Source organism: Mauremys reevesii, linkage group 5, assembly GCF_016161935.1.
Source record: "Mauremys reevesii isolate NIE-2019 linkage group 5, ASM1616193v1, whole genome shotgun sequence".
In the NCBI taxonomy this organism is placed as follows: Eukaryota; Metazoa; Chordata; order Testudines; family Geoemydidae; genus Mauremys; species Mauremys reevesii.
Window position 1 is genome coordinate 134,451,703 of NC_052627.1, and position 17,121 is coordinate 134,468,823.

The 17,121-nt window shown below is 43.0% G+C and overlaps 1 protein-coding gene across 2 annotated transcripts in view; it reads left to right on the top strand.

Annotated features, from left to right (window-relative positions):
- The window catches only part of SFXN5 (sideroflexin 5), a 159,739-nt gene that overhangs the window by 40,360 nt on the left and 102,258 nt on the right, over positions 1–17,121 (top strand). For both annotated transcript variants that reach the window (XM_039542387.1, XM_039542388.1), the window contains exons 4-6: positions 8,775–8,801; positions 10,542–10,596; positions 12,252–12,277. In XM_039542387.1, coding sequence (XP_039398321.1) covers positions 8,775–8,801; positions 10,542–10,596; positions 12,252–12,277 — 108 coding nt within the window. The remainder of the gene's footprint in view (positions 1–8,774; positions 8,802–10,541; positions 10,597–12,251; positions 12,278–17,121) is intronic.

Consider the following 17,121-nt stretch of genomic DNA (forward strand, 5'->3'; position numbering starts at 1 on the left):
GGGACCACTCTGGTAGACTCTCTGGTGTGCAATCAGTGTTCCCTAGTGCACTTTAATGTAGTACTGCTTTAAAGAACACTACGTTAAAGCACACTAGGGAACTTTTAGTTCACACCAACAGGGTCTACATGGACCAGTTAGTGTGCAATGCCTTAGTGCACATTAGAAATCACACCCCTAGTGCACGTACGTTATCCCACTGGGTAGATAAGTCCTGAGAGACAAGTACTGACATATGTAAAGTAGTACTCCTTCTGCCTTTCTAAGATGGGGCTTGTTGCTTTGATGCACATGAAAGCACCTGAAAACATACAGCCCTGTAGGAACCAATGGTCCATTGGCTAGTGGGAAGGAAAAGGCCTATAAGGCTGTCCAGTCCATATCTCCCTTTTTGATTTAAGACCCGGAAAAAAAATCCAGGAGCATGGTGAACCAGTTGTGACGTGGTAACAAAATAGAGCTTGTGACAGAATACGCCCCATATTCACACCCCGCACACTATTGTAATAATCTTTGTCCAAGGTATGCTTTGTAAGGCATCACTGGAAAACTCATAATTTGCTGGTCAGTATTGTCCTGGTAAGATATATGTGGCAACATTGTATGTGAAATTATAAGATTCCCCTGTAAAATGTTATTAACAGATGTTCAAAACCCCACAGCCCTGCCTATTTAGAAGACAGGTCTGTCCTAAATGAAGAAATGTGTGCGTGCCTTAATGTGCATTTAAGGAGTAAACAGAGTAATCAAACAGGAAGGGAAAACTAAGGAAGGTCAAACAGGTGGAAAAACCCAGCAAGGAATATCCTTCCACATAGACCCTCAGTCTCCTGGTTCTCAGCTGGGAATGTTTTTCAAGAGGGAGACTGAAACTCTAAACAGGAGGGACAAACACCCCAAAGCATGTGTCTGTCTCTCTCTCTCCTTGCCCATCACATTCTCTGTACCTGAGAAGACAAAAGGAAACAGCCGTTGGACTTTGGGGGAAGGGGTCCTGACCTGAAGATTTTGGTCAGTAATCTTACTGGAAGCATTTGGTGAGGAAATTTTGCTTGAATCTAATATAGTTTGTTAAATTAGGCACTAGTAAGCATTTGATCTTTATTTTTCTTATAACCATTTCTAACTTCTGTGCCTCTTTACTTATACTCACTTAAAATCTCTCTCTCTATAGTTAATAAACTTGCTTTGCTATTTTATCTAATCCAGTGTGTTTAAGTTGAAGTATCTGGGAAACTGTTTAAGGTAATAAGCTGTCCTATTATTCATTTAAAGGAATAACAAACTTAATATATTTGTCCAGTAGAGGGCTGGGCAATACAGGACATACATTTCTGGAGGAAGATCCAGGACTGGGATTGTGTTCGGAGCTGCATAACCAAGACTGGTAAGAGCCAGGGTGTAGCTGGCAGGGTGCAGTTACACATAGGTGGATAGCTCAGTGGTTTGAGCACTGGCCTGCTAAACCCAGGGTTGTGAGTTCAATCCTTGAGGAGGCCACTTAGGGATCTGGGGCAAAAATTGGTCCTGCTAGTGAAGGCAGGGGGCTGGACTCAATGACCTTTCAAGGTCCCTTCCAGTTCTAGGAGATTGGTATATCTCCAATTATTACCTTTTAGTGTGGCTTTGCTGCTGGAAAGTTGTTTGTGAGCGGCCCAGGTGGGAGCTACTACAGCAAGGCATTGTAAGGAACCAAAGGTTGCAGGGCGGAGGTGACACAGCCCCCCACTGATCTGGATTGTGCCCTGTTATGTCACACAGGTGCCTCTTGAAAATTGAAGTTCACCCTTGACAGCTGCTGGCTGCCACCGACAATAACGACCATAACCAATGCTTTCCATTCCTGCGTTGTCTTCCATTTGAGGATGTCTATAACAGCTTTATAAAAGTTCATCTGTGAAGCCTGTCGCAATCCCCAGAAGGTCCATTTTATAAATGGATAACTCAAGAGCAAAGAGCTTAAGGCCCAAATTTTCAAACTTGGGTGCTATGGCACGTAAGCCCAGATCCACAAAGCTATTTACGCGCCTAACTCCCATTGACTTCAGTGGGAGCTGGACACCAAAATACCTTAGGAGTCTTTGAAAATCCCAGCCTAAGTAAGTCAGGCACCCAACTCCCATGAACTTCCTTGTAATTCGGTGGGTCCTAAGCACTTGCAACCCACATGGAAGTCCATGGGAGTTGCAGGTGCTAACCATCTCTGGGTATTAAGCCCTACGTCTCTCAAGTTGGGCACCCCCTTGCCCCATTTTGAATATTTGGGTCATAGTGACTCTGTGGCAGACCTGGGGCACCTTTTGACCCCTTGACTCTAACCATTTGACAACACTGATGTCCTGTTTGATTTGTTAATGTATGTACCAGCACTAAGCAGAACCACTTCTTAGCAGGTCCTTGCTGTCAGCTTGAAATATTTCTCAGTGAACTTCCAAAGCAAAGTAAGCAGCACCCTGTAGGGACAATATTTCTCCTGCTGGGAGTGAAACAGTTTTTTTAAGGGGTTAGGGAAAAGAACAATGACAGGAGATGCTCTTGTACATAAAGCAAGCCCTGATGTATCACACATTCCAGTCGCTATGCTGAAACACTCGGAATTCAGTGTGGGATAGATAATCCGAGCTTTGCTTTAGTAAATCTTTTGCAGTTTCCAGAGTGAGAAACAACTGGCACTTGCTGACTGGGTGCAAACTCCAGCCTGCTATCTCGTTAACATCAAAGTTTTGTGGGAGCAGGCAGGATCTTGCGAAAGGATGAGAAAACCTCCTGTTAGAGCAAGAAAGAGGCTAGCAGGGTTCCAAATGAGACTTTTATGTCTAGAGAAGCAGAGACAATTACTTAAAAACTACTCACTTCTTTCTAGTGATTCACTCTTAAGCCTTGTCTATACTGGGGACACTTTTGCAAAGATTTATCACTGTTGCCAATTCCAGTGTAGATGGGCTGCGTGCACGTATCCTCTGAGCCTACTTAGGGTGGGTCTTTCCTTGCTTATGCAGGCTGGCAGTTCATCTACAGTAGGTCTCCAGTGTTGCTAACTCTGATTTCAGCAACTCTGGCTACGTCTTCACTACCCGCCGTATCGGCGGGTAGCGATCGATTTTTCAGGGATCGATATATCGCGTCTCATCTCTGCTATATATATATATTGATCCGCGGCTCCTATATCGATTCTCCACACCACCACCGCACCGCGCGGCGGAGGCGGAAGATGAGAGACGATCCCGCATCGATCCAGGGTGAGTGAGGATATAATATATATAATATATCTTCATCTCCGTTATTTATTCACGTAGCGTAGTTGATCTTCTTTCTTATTTTTTTTTCCCCCACCAGCCAATGAGAAATTTTTGCCAAAGTTACCTAGAGTAGACAAGGCTTCAGCATGTGAACAGAAAATAATCCACTCTCAGATCCATGGACTCTACATGTTACTGCAATTAGTGAAAGGAGACTTATTCCCTTCAAATTGCACAATTAACGCTCATATTTTTACAATCAGATCTGTTAACAGGTAGGTTTGGGGTTGAAGCATCCTTTATATTTTTTAATTGAAGAGTTACTTTCAAGTGTTGTCTTATACAGTGGAACTTGTATTAATTTAGGTGGAATATATGGGCTAAAGGTATAAACATAATTCAGTTACCATCCCATATTAAACAATGTTAAACAAGGTTTGGGGTTTGGTATAGAGACTTCAGCTTGCTTAGTGCCATGGTAAATACACCATTCAAACTCCTTTTAACTTTTTTTATTAAAGATAAAGAAAGGAAAGAAAAACCGTTAAAAAGAAAAGAAATGGAAGGTATTGAGGCTTTCATTTTTTTAACAGCATCCCTTGTTCCCTTTCCCTTTAGCCGGAGAGAATTTTAGAAGGAACCCACCCCACCCCCCTTTGTCAGTCTCTTAGATGGTATCAAAGACGGTAATAACGGTCCTGCTGGGGAAGAGAGAAGAAGTGAGTTGAGATGGGCTGGAGCTGTTGTTGTTAAAGTTGGATCCTGTTTCATCCCAGGTGGTGGTTGGGATTCAGCTGGAGCTGGTAGAGGTGGTGATGTCATCTGGGACCCTCTCCCTGTCCCAGTCTCAGTCTGGTCAGGACATGTCTCAGGATCAGGATGACGAAGGCCTGGGAGCCCAGGAGATGATGGGGGTGGCAGCCATGATGGTGAAGCTTGCTCCAGTAGCCAATTTTTCTCCTTAAAGTATTTTAATTTAAGGTCTCGCAAAGGGAATGGTGGGTGGAATAGCCCATCCCCTCGTTATTTTGTCCACCAATTAGGCCATTTCTGACACATGAAATTTGGTTCGCTGATTTTTTTCTTCCCACTTTTTTTGTTTATCAAGCATGATTTTTAACACAGTCCATGAGTTACTTTAGTTACTTTATGTTTGGGCTAATTTTAATTACTTTGTCACCTTTTCATACCTTTGCCCATCAGCATTTGTTGTTGTAGGTTATTGTGACATTTTGTGAACTTTTATGTACTTTATCCAGTTGGACTCACAATTAGGGCAAATGTGTAGGCCCAATTATTACAACGAACCCCAAGTGAGTAATGCTTCTGTTTAACCAAAGATCAGTTACCATTTCCCTGGGGTTACTTGGGTTTGTGTCTCCTCACTGTGCTCTGGGTCTGCCAAGCCCATGACAAAGCCTTGCTGCCAGAGACATCCAGCCTTAAGGAAGTCAGTAGGAAGGAGAGCTGCATGGTTGCACTCTGGGGTTCGTGGAGCTTTGTGGCACTACTAGAGCTGGTTGGGAGGATGCATCCAGCCGGCTTCGTTATCTGCTGCTAAGCTCTGTAGGCCCACAGCTGCAGAGCAGCTCTCTGCAACTTAAGATCCTTTTCTACAAATCTCCAGGGAACCCAATTATCTAATGGTTTTGGGTGTTATCCCCTCCAACTTTTGAATAATCACAGTAGAAACTCCCAGGGATGTCTTAAGTTCACATAGAATCATAGAACTTAAGATCAGAAGGGACCATTATGATCATCTAGTCTGACCTCCCGCAAGATGCAGGCCACAAAAGCTGACCCACCCACTCCTGAAGTAATTCTCTCCCTTGACTCAGCTGTTGAAGTCCCCAAATCCTGATTTAAAGACTTCAAGTAGCAGATAATCCTCCAGCAAGCGACCCCTGCCCCATGCTGCGGAGGAAGGCGAAAAACCTCCAGGGCCACTGCCAATCTACCCTGGAGGAAAATTCCTTCCCGACCCCAATAATTCCTTCCCGACCCCAAAAGAACAACATGTTCTTGTTCTTTACACAAATCGCTGGTGCGTCCGTCACAAAGTAGTAGGGTCCCTGCTCTTGGAACCGAAGGGAAATAGAAACTTGGAAATCATGGATTAAAAAGTATTAATTTGTCATCAACTAGTTTGAGAGCGATTAGACTATAATCTTGGAGGACTTGCAAATGGCCCCTGGAGCCAGTTCCTTCACAGTGGTGAAGCATGTGTCAATGAAACAGGAGGCAGACCTGTCATCTTAAAAAGTTGCAATGGCCATAGGCTGATCTCCTTGTCTGCCACTGCCCGTTTGGGTTGCTGCACAGAAAGTGAAGTCCTTTAAAAATGGTTCGGTTTGCTCTGGTTTTGTTTTGTTTTGTTTTTTACTTGATGTTTCTTTTGTGTAAATCCAAGTTTGAGTAAATTTGCTACTAATACCAAAACTGGAGGGGTAGCAAACACTTGGAGGGGACACAAACTGCAAAGTGGCTAGTGTGGCAGGTATGGCAATTTTCCTGCAGTATTCTGGGTAAACCTTACTGGATTAAGTTTAAGTACTTTGGGAGCACATTGTATTAAAAATGCAAATGGTTATGTATTATTTTGGGATTGCACATAATGTCTGTAGGGGGCAGTCATGACTAATGTAAACCCTGGGAAGTGTTAAGAGCTTCAAAGAACTATTTGAAACAATGGGCAGACAAGAAGGAACTTTTAAAGTGAAGTGGGTTTTCCTGGAAATCTCCAGGGGGAAGTGTATGCTAATGTAAACTCCTCCATTTGTGCAAGAATTCAGCTTTTAGAAACTTCACCCTCAGGAGGGAACCTTTGTCTGCTCATCACCTGTTACACGAGAACAAGATCAGAGGCCCAAACTATATAAAGGAGGGACTCTCAGGTTCATGGGTGTTCTTGTTCTGAACAAAAGGTGTTACGAACTTGTAACCACGGTAGAGCTCCTGGGTGAGGTTTGAAGGACTGACACCTGCCGGAGCTCTTGTTGGAGTTGGGGTGATTTCTGGTAAGCTTATTAGCATGTGTGTAGGTTCTTCTCTTGTTTTAATATGCTTTCCCTGTCATGCTTTCCCCTTAAGAATAAATGTGCTTGCTTAGAAAGAGTGGTGTCGTAACTGTGGGCAATTGCTCTGTTTATAGCCTCTGTGGAGAAAGCAAAGCAGGCCTGCTTAGGCAGTATGACTTTCTGGGGAACTCTCAGCGTAAGCAGGGAACTGTGCTGCCTGGAAAAACCCTGGTCAGGAGAGAGAGAAATGTGAGTCTCCGCTGAGGATCTGGGAGCCTAGAGTGGGTGACCTTGCTGAACCATGAAGGGGAAATTCAGGTGCGGTTGCCCTGAATGCTGACACATAGTATATAATTCTATGTTATTAATGTACAGTAACTCCTGTGTGAAATAGGAACACCTGTGGTAGGAGACTGCCCAAAAGTAGCCCCTTATTTAGAAACCACGGGCTGATTCAGACAAGCATAACTCTGGGATAACTCTACTTACTTTAGTGCAGCTGCTTTGGATTCACAGTAGTGTAAATGAGATGAGAATTTGGCCCTCCATCTCTAACATGGCCAGAGAAAGTGTGAATGGAATCCCTAGCTAAAACAGAGACCTGCTGTCAGGAGCCAGCCACCGGCTGGCAAAACCAACTATTCACAGTGTTGAATCTATTGGAAAAATGTTGTAGACTTGCTGAAAACAGAAAATGAATTAGAGGATAAAAAATGTGAAAATGAGCTGGCAGAATCTTTAGGTGACTCATCAGGTGCATCTTGTAAAGTCTGTTTCTGGGAAGCAATGGGATAATCCAGTGTTCTGACAATATTTGGTCTGCAGCAAGGAAATGCAGAAATATTGGGACCAGTTAGTGAAATTAGATATCTTGACCAAAATGCCCATGGAACCTGCTCAGAAACTGTCCTTCCTCCTCATAGACTGTTTTTTCACTAGTGCATTTGAAAACAGAGTCAGCTGAACAGGGATGCTAAAGGCCAGTTCTCTGCACCCATGTCTAAGATTATGCCAGAAAATACATTGTCTTTGCTGTATAATGCATTTAGAAGAGGTAGAAACACATAGTAGAATTCCTCTTTGACTGAAGGTGTTTTTTGTTTAATATTCTGAAGGTCAGTTATTGTCTTTTATACCATTCTGCATATGCTGTGTTAAAGAGGCTGCATGCTCCAGTGCGTAGGACGCTAGCCTGGGATTTGAATTCATCTTTGTTTAATTCCTTTCTTTGCCAAACACTCCCTGTGTGACCTTGGACAAACCACTTACCTTCTCTGTGCCTCAGTTTCCCCTCTGTACAACGGGGATAATAGAACTGCCCTACCTCACTGTGGTGTAGTGAGGATAAATACACTAAAAATTGTGAGGTGCTCAAATACCACAGTAACGGACATCAATAGTTACTCCAGATTTACACCTTTGTGAATGAGATTGGAATCTGGGTGTAAATAATTACTAGGTAGTAGGGATTGCTGATCGCTATGGGCCAACTTCTACTATGCTTCCTCACCTGGAGATAGTACCTTACTCCGTGAATATTCCCTTTGAAACATACTCCTCAAGGGCCTTGATCCTGCACCAAGTCAATGCGAATTTTTTCATTGACTTGAATGGGAACAGGACCAAGCCCAACGTGAGAGAGGGTGGCAAAATCCTATATCTTACATTAAAAAGTTCCATACCTTAAATGACTGAACCACCAAATTCTGCACAAAACAAGTCTATGTTGGATATTCTTTTCTCTCTCTTACTCTCATCCTCCTTCTCCATTCCTTTCAATTATTTGTTACAGCCTCTTTTTTCATTTAGTCATAAAGTGAATTGTAAGCTGTTTGGGACAGGGGCTGAGACTTTTGCAATGAGGCCCTGCCTCTGATTTGGGGTCTTTGTGTGCTACAGTCAATAATAAAAACATGTATTTTATGAATATTCATGGCACTTTCCTTTACAGTGAGCATTCTTCAATGAAGAAGATTTTCCTTGCACAATTGTTTGTGGAAAGGTGAAAACTGGGCCCCTCATCCTGTTGAAGTTAATGCACCATTTGTATTTGAATGAATGTTTGCAAATACCTCACTTCAGTGTTTACTCACTTTAGAGTGGCATGCCCTCCAATGACACTGACTTCAGTGGGAGTCTTGGGAGCTCATTCAAGGTATTATTGTGCTAATCATATGCTCAGATGTGTACACAAAAGAGTAAAGAGGGCAGTGTTCCTCATCTCAGAAACGTATAATATAAGGTCTGAATTCTGCCATCCTGTCTTACCTTGAGCAGTGTCTTCCTGTTCAGGTGGTGTCATTGATTTCAGTCATTGATTACTGGCTCTGATAAGGTACTACTTAATGTGGGTAAAGGTGGCAGAATAGGGCCCTAAATAACAGTCTCTGACATCTAGAGGAAAGTTCTTAGAGCAATTCTTCCCGTTCCTTTAATGTAACGGATCAGAGGATTAATGTGGGTTCTTCTGTGCTGATTTTTTAAAAAACTAATATTTCATTTTATTTTATTTTTCTAGCTTTGGGGAGCTCAAAAAATAAAGCAGGTAACAACCTTTTAAATATTTTATTCCTCTTTTAAAATATCACTATTCCCTTCTGTTTTTCCTAAATGGGAAAAAGGTGGTGCTCCTTTCTCTGTCACGGTTTTTCAGTTACATTTTCTCTGACAAGATAAAATAGCATGTGCAAATAACTCCCCCTCCCCTAAGAGTTTTAATTTTATTTTAGTGTTTATATATAATTTTATGTGTTCATTTTCTCCCACTTATCCTGGTCTCCATATTCCCATTAACTGGTTTGACAGTTCTTCCATAACAATAAAAACTCTGTCATATCTTTCCCCTGGACAATCCCAAAACACTAGCAGACTGATTCTTACCCCTGTTTACACCAGTTTTTACACTGGTGCAGCCTCACTGGCTTCATATGGAGATCTGGTCCTTATCTGCCTAAGGTGAGAAAGACCAAAGGTGACTTTTATGGGCGGCTGTGGAATAGAATAAGTTGGTGGTCTCAGGCCAGTTCTTAATGAACAATTGTCCATAGCACAAAACTATCACAGTTGGATCCTTTGTAAGTGGTCTCTACAGTGAGGTTAAGAACTGGATGGACATGAAGGTTGAACTTCTCCTGCGCCCAAAAAGTAGTGCAATGAACCATTATGATAGCCGATAGGATTTTACTGGAGAATTCTTTGTTTCAGTAACACCAGATGACCATACAATCATGTTTTCAATTGGCAACAAGACGGTCAGGCTCTGTTGGATTTCCATGCAAATGTCCATGCTTGCCTCGACCTGGTTTACAAGCTGGTGTATGCATACGTGTGAATGGAGAGAGTTTTCATTATTGTTCTAGATTATTGAGAGAATCTTCACCCTTAATCCTAGGAAAATGTATACATAGATTTAGTGGGAGTGGGGGCTGTGTGAGTAGAACTCATCATGTATCAAGTCAGGAAGAGTTAAATAAAACCTGTCATTTCAGAAAATATGCTTTTAATTTTATAATCACAGGAATTTTTGAACAACTCAGTTTACTGCAGGAGAGCTGAGTAACACTTCTGAATAATTTAAATTTAAAATCTGTCCTGAACATTTGCTTAGAACTGATTTTTTTTATCTTCAGAAACTTTACTGTGTCAAAACTTCAAACCTACACACAGGACAGGAGGGCTACATTGCACTAATTTTAGGTTGCTGCTTCCCATCTAGTCCACTTGACAATGATTTATTACTATCTAATGGCTGTTACTGTCTTGTGTACAGTGAATTTAGTCTGAGTGTCCAGATTATAAAACCACCAACAAAGGTGGCCTCATTGTTAGCAATCTTGGTAGAGACACCAAGGATAGAGTGGGCCATGGAAACTAAATTCTGTTCTTGCCCCTAGAGGTAGTGCCTCCCAGGTCAGGGTTAAGGCACATTGATGTGTGTTCTTTATGGACATGGCTACTGCTCACTGTACCTGTTCTATACTTCTGTCTCCAGTGTTGTCAGCCTGTCACTTCTCACTAGCACTCAGTTATGTCAAGAATTTTTAAAGGAGCAGAAAACCAATAAGCAGGAGGAGGCTTTTGTGAGGACTACTGAATGGTCATGGGCCACTGATCTGTGCTGCAAAAGCCATGTGCAGCATGCTGCCTATGCTGCTGTAGAGACACGTACGTGTGTGTCTCTGTTCTCCAGTTAAACAGATTGTACATAATGGGAAGGGTCAGGCTCTCTGCTGCTTGCCAGCCACTTCCATGCTTTCACCATGTTTATTTGCTGATTGTTTTGTAGGCCATCATACATCCTGATACTAATGAGAAGATCTTCATGCCTTTCAGAATGTCAGGTAGAGTATATAACCTCTAATCAGTGTACCGATCTGTTTACTAATCTTACTGAAAACACATAGTAAATGTTATAATCCCGGTTTTGTCCCAGTTCTTTCTCTGAATCTTTTAAATATTTAGTGTCTGCCTCATTCTTCTCCATACCCCCGGACATCTGAATGTGAACTTTAGCTTATCTCATCTCTGGCCTCTCTAAAGTGCCCGTCCCTGTGGTATCCAGGCACTCTGTTTACGTGTTGGCATTCATTTTAACCTTGGATCAAGGAAAGAAAGCTGCCACATAAACAAAAACTCTGGTGCTTTCTCCCACTATGACGGGCATAGTATAAGAACCTAACTCGAACAGAATTCTTGGAAGGCACCTTCCACGCCACCAACCCATGTTCTTTCTCCCTCAGAGACAAAGTGCTTTTCTTTTGTGCCATACCACATCCAGCCTTGGTGTGAGACAGCTGTTGTTGCATCATTAAATCAGCCGCTTCTTTCCCCTTTTTAGTAGTGTTCCATCCCTTGAGGCAAAAGAACACTACCTGCCTTTACTGTGGATCAAGCTGTGGCTGTGTTTGTGGGGCAATTACTGCACAGAAGTGTTCCTCTGGTACCTTCTCGGGAGAGCCACCGGCAGGGACAGTCTGTATCCCCTTTTGAAGGGACCTTTATCTGGTTTCTAATCTGCTGTGCTGGGAAATGAGCTCATGCGGTGGGACAATCTGGTGGGAGCGTAGGAGACATGGCAGGATCTAAAATCTTTTTGGAGAGGAAGGGTAACCTCCTGGCTAAAGCACAGCACAGGTGAGCCAGGACTCTTGGGTTCTCTCTCCTGTTCTGCCACTGACTTGCTGTGTAACTTTGGACAAATCATTCCACCTCCCTGGGCCTTGGCATCCCTGTCTGTCAGTTGGGGTTGTGAGGCTTACTCAATGCATTAACGTTTGTAACATGCTCTTAGACTCTCTGGTGGGAGGCGCTGTAGCACAGCAAAGTGTGGTAACTGGCAGCTCTTGCTGCGGGAGGAAACATGTGGAGTATGTGATTTTTTTGTAGAGGGCCAGTGAGATTACAGGTAAGGGCTTGCCCACACTAGAGTGTGTTTCCATTTGAACTATACAGTTGTAGCTAAAGCAGCACTACCCACACCCTCCTTCCTCCAATGTGGATGGTTTATATACCAGGATATCAGTAAAAATAGCACATCCCTAACCAATACAGTTATGCCAGTGTAACTTTTCTAGTGTAGGCCAAGCCTAAAAAAATCCTTGGAAAACACTTAAAACACCCAAGAGCTCAGAAGGGAAGTAAGGTAAGAACTGTGAGTCCATTTTTCTCTCACTCCTGATTGTCAGGCTGTAACTCCACTAAAGTCACTGGAGTTACATCCATGCATCCGACGAAGTGGAGATTCACCCACGAAAGCTCATGCTCCAAAACGTCTGTTAGTCTATAAGGTGCCCCAAGACTCTTTGCTGCTTTTACAGATCCAGACTAACACGGCTACCCCTCTGATACTGGAGTTACACTGGTGCAAACAAGAGGAGACTCAGACTCATGCCATATGTGTTTCTTACCCTACGTTCATAGCAGCACCAAGTTTCTCAGGTGTGATACCTCCTTAATCTCTGTGTATTAAAATGTGTGTATCTTTCTTTCTTTCTAGGTTACATTCCTTTTGGAACACCCATCGTAAGTATTTTAGCATCTCTCCCCACCCGGCCTGAGTGTAACAGGAAATGCATTTTTTAGCACTCACATAGAATCCTCCAAATTCCACACTACATCGGTGTGACATTCACAAAATGTTCACACCTTTCCCATCACGCGTTAGCGAGGGTTTCATTGTGCAAAATGTGCCCTGATGGATTTAGATTGTCATGTTTGAGGTTGTTTGCCTGTTACGCATTATTCACCTCCTTCCCTGCACATAGCATCCTGCTATTTTTGTAATATCTTCTCCTTTTTGGTTAACCTTCTACCTGGCTCTTTCTCCAGAAAGATAATGGGGCTGTCTACACGGCAATTAACACCCCCCGCCTCCGGCTGGCCCATGGCAGCTGACTCAGGCTCGCGGAGGCTCAGGCTAAGGAGTTGTTTAATTGTGGTGTAGACATTTGGACTCAGGCTGGAGCCTGGGCTCTAGGACCCTCCAGCCTAAGCCTGAAAGTCTACAGTGCGATTAAACAGCCCCTTAGCCCAAGCCCACAAGCCTGAGTCAGCTGCCATGGGCCAGCCGCAGGTGTCTAATACCCCACGGTGCACTGATCACCTGTAAAATGTAACTTCTGCATTGGTCTTCGGATCCTTCCTCCTCTGTACATTTGACAAATCGCTTCCAGAATGTGACAAACCCAGTGAGAGCCCTGCAAACTCAAGAGCTACGTCACAGTACCCAGGATTATTTGACTTATTCCCCCCCAGGATAACTTTATCCTTTCCCCCAATGAAAATCAAAATCCTCTCTGTCTAATGAACAGTTGAAAAGTCATTAGTTATGGGTTATTGCTAAGTGTGCATCTCTCAGTTCATCTTTGTTATTTTCAGTTGACTATATTAACATTTGGGGACAATATCTCAAATGAAGGCCAGGATAGAGGTCTCCCTGACTGCATTTATAATGCTTAAACTTCAATTAATCTTCACCCTCTGCCTGTGACGTAGCTAAGTATTACCCCATTTTACAGATTGGGAAACTGAGGCACAGCAATTTTAAGTGACTTGCCCCAGGCAACACAGCAAGTTGACATCAGAACCATGATGAAAAATTCATGTACTTTTGGATTCCAGCTTTTTTTTTTTTTTTAATCCTCTAGAACATGCTGCCTCAACTATTGTAACGCTTGAAATCTGCAGGTTGAAACCTCATAAACCAAGTGCATTGAAGCATATAACACACAGATTCATAGATGCCAAGGCCAGAAGGGGCCATTGTGATCATCTAGTCTGACCTCCTATATGGCAAAGGCCGTAAAACTTTCCTAAAATAATTCCTAGAGCATTTCGTTTAGAAAAAAGCGTCCAATCTTGATTTAAAAATTGCCAGTGTCATGGGTCTACCCTCACTTGAAGCTGGGGGGTTTCAAAGTGAGGACCAGCATGTCTTCCCCCACCCCAAAAAGGTAGGGGTGGGTCTCCTTCTGGCTGCCACCACGGGACGTGGGCCGAGACACTTTCCCTATTCCCCCCCCTCTCCCCCCTCCCAGAGACGGGGGAGATCCCAAGATCCGAGGGAAACCTCCCTCTCTCTCTCCCCCTCTCCTCTCTCTGGAACTGGATGATGATATTGAACAAAATCAAACCCAACCCCCCCTCTCTCCTCTCCCCTCCCTCTCCCTTCTCTGCCTGCCCCTTTGAGTAGAAAGAGAAGAGAAAGAAAATGAAATCAAAATTGTGGTGTGTGTAATGTTGTGTAATGTTTGTGGAGAGAGAAAAAAGAAAAAAAAAAAAAAAAAAAATTCTCTGCTGAGTAGCTGTCTGAGTAGCTGTGCTGTGGGCAGCAGCCCTGCTGACTGGCTGAAATAAACAAAAAATCTTTCCTCAGAGATCTGTGTTCTCAACACAGGAGGAAAAAAAAAAAAAAAAAACCTGGGAGGCCTATCTCCCCCCCCTGTTTTCCTTTTGGATGGGTTTACTTGTTTTGTTGAGCACCCCCCCCACTCCCCCCTCCTGAGAGATCTCTGATCAACAGCATGCCACAAAACAGCAAGGGGCTTTAAACTGAAAAAACAAAAAAAGAAGGAAAAACTTGCTTAACTACCACCCCCTGCTTCAAAAAACACCTTCCTCTCAAGCCTGAAGCAAAAAAGCAAAGAAAAAGAAAAGCTTCAAACTTCCCCAGCTGAAAAAAACTCTGAAACTCAACAATGGGTTCACCACAGTGACCTCACTACCTCACTCTGCCCCTCACACCAGAATGGGGGGGGTCTTCTCCCCACCCCAAAGCATTCCCCCCCCACTCCAAACCAGGTTAGTCTCCTCACCCCCAGGCTCCACACACTCGCCTTTCCCTGCCCTCCCCCCCCTTCCCCCCTCCTCCCCTTTCCAGAGAGAACCCCCTGGGGAAACACATCCTCCCTCTCTCTCTCCTCTCCCCCTCTCTCTCTCTCTCACCAGAACTCAAACCCCTGAATTGACCAAAAACCCACCCCTTCTCCCTTCCCCCTCCCTTCCCTCTCCCTCCTCTCCACAGTGGACCACCGAGAGTCCACAGTGGAAGAGTGTACAGTGGAAGGAAGGGATTTAATCAAGATTAAAAGAGAAAAATTAAAAGAAAAAAAAAAAAAAATAACAGAATCTCTAGAGCTCTAATAGCTCATATCTCATGGAGAGTATCCTCTCTCTCTCTAGTCAGAATAATCTCTTCTCTCAACATACAACAACACAACAATAACAAGAATAAATACAAATAACAACAATTGCAAGCAGACATTATTCTGTGAGGACACAATCACTCTTACACTTAGAACTACTACTCTCTAGAAAAACTGTAGAGAAGGAGGAAACAAAAAGAAGACAACTTGAAACTTGAAACAAACATCTTCTTCTCTTGTAACTCCAGACGGAAAAGACACCTGACCCAAACCTAGGGAGGAATTGGTCCTATTCCTCTCAAATCCAGGTTCCTGATCCACCAGGGTCCATCAGGTATTGACAGTGATGAAGACTCCACCAGGGCTCTTGGTAAATTGTTCCAATGGTTAATTACCCTCACTGTTAAAAATTGACACCTTTTTTCCAGTCTGAATTTGTCTAGTTTCCAGACATTAGCTCATATTATACCTTTGTCTAGTAGACTGAAGGGCCCATTATGAATTATTTGTTCCATAAGCAGGTACATATAAACCACGATCAAATCACCCCTTCTCTTTGTTAAGCTAAGCAGATTGAGCTCTTGAGTCTATCACTATAAGACATAAGAGTAATGATCCTGTCCAAGGAAGTTGATAACATGGTTACCAAAAGCTAGAGGTTAAGATTATTGTTATTATTAATTTGTTGTATCTAACATTTTGGTGGCAACTTGTGGTGGGGCATTTTTTTTTTTTAAATTGGGTTAAACAGAAATGAGTTAACGATCAAATTGACAATGAAATCGGCCCAAATCCAGATCTGTCAGCGGAGCTGAGAGCTGTCAGATGAGTCCAATTTCACTAGCTGTAAAGGATAAACTGGAACCTCTTGTCATTTTTTTTTTAAAAGAAGCATTTTCAAATGTTAAAATTAAAATGTAACATTTATGCCAATCTATCTGTGAAATTTAGTGACAAAATTGGCAGCCTGCTCTAGCATAAAAACAGTGTGAATCTTACATTGAACATAGGGGGATGGGATTTCCTCGAGCAAAATGATTGTGCAGCAGTCTTATGGTTCTAGCCGAGGACAAGACACCAACTTAGGAAGAGGCTTCTTCTGAGCTTACTTAACTCAGCAGCATAGCCTAGTGGGTAAGGCACTGGTGTTGGAGTCAGAGTCACGAGACCATGGTTCCATGTCTGGCTGTGCTACTGGCCTGCTGCGTCACCTTGGGCAAGTCACTTCTACTACACTGTGCCCTTTGTAAAGGAGGGAAATACTTGCTTCCTCTTGTAAAGTACTTGGGGATGAAAAGCAATCCGTAGTGTTGTCAACTCCTGCAATTTTATTGCGAGTCTCATTATATTTGGCAATTTTCTTAAAGCCTCAGCTCCTGGATTTGTGTGATTATTTGGGAATCTCAGTTTTTTCTTTCTTTCTTGGAGTCTGTTTCATGGTTTTTGACTGCTTGGGACTGGCAATACTGCAGTAGATAAGAGCTGAGTGCTATTATTAATATCGACTCACAGATAAATCCACTTTCCTTAACCAATAGGAAAGGACTTTGGTTTTGTAAACATAAAGATCCCTCTTACTAATTCCTCCCACCTGACCTCTTTCAACTAGAGTCTTGTCAGACTCGGCAAATCTTTATGGAAAGCATCTACATCCCTTGGCTTCAAAGCCACAACGACCATCACATCAGTCAGGCAATTAGAATTTGGTGGTTGATATATTTCTGGTGTTTAAGATTTTTTATTTTGTTTTCCTTTTTAGCTGTTTTTTCCCCCCTGACAGTAATTAAAAGTGAAGCTGTACATTCCTTGGCAGACTCTTGCACATATGGAGAGTTTGCATTAAATGTGCCTCTTTCAGTCATGCAGATTTTGGGTGTTCTTTTTCTTTTCATTTAGTCTCTGTCTTGTTTTCTTCCACTGAGGTTAAGATTATAAATGACTAACGTTTTGGGCTGCCTCATCTTCCCCAGTCTCTTTAACCCATCGGCTCTTGGGGCCAAATTCAGACCTGTTGGAATGAGGTGCAACTTCTATGGAAATATCTGGGCCAAGTTCGCTGATAATGTAAATCCTGGTGTTAGTTGCATGCTGGGAGTAAATGGTAAGTTAGTGTAACTCACTGATTTGGCACTCAGCAGGCATGCAAAGTAGGTGTAACTTACATTTCAAGAAAGAGCGTAGGAGGGAAAACCAACTTAACAGGAAGGTGTAAACTAAACCAGC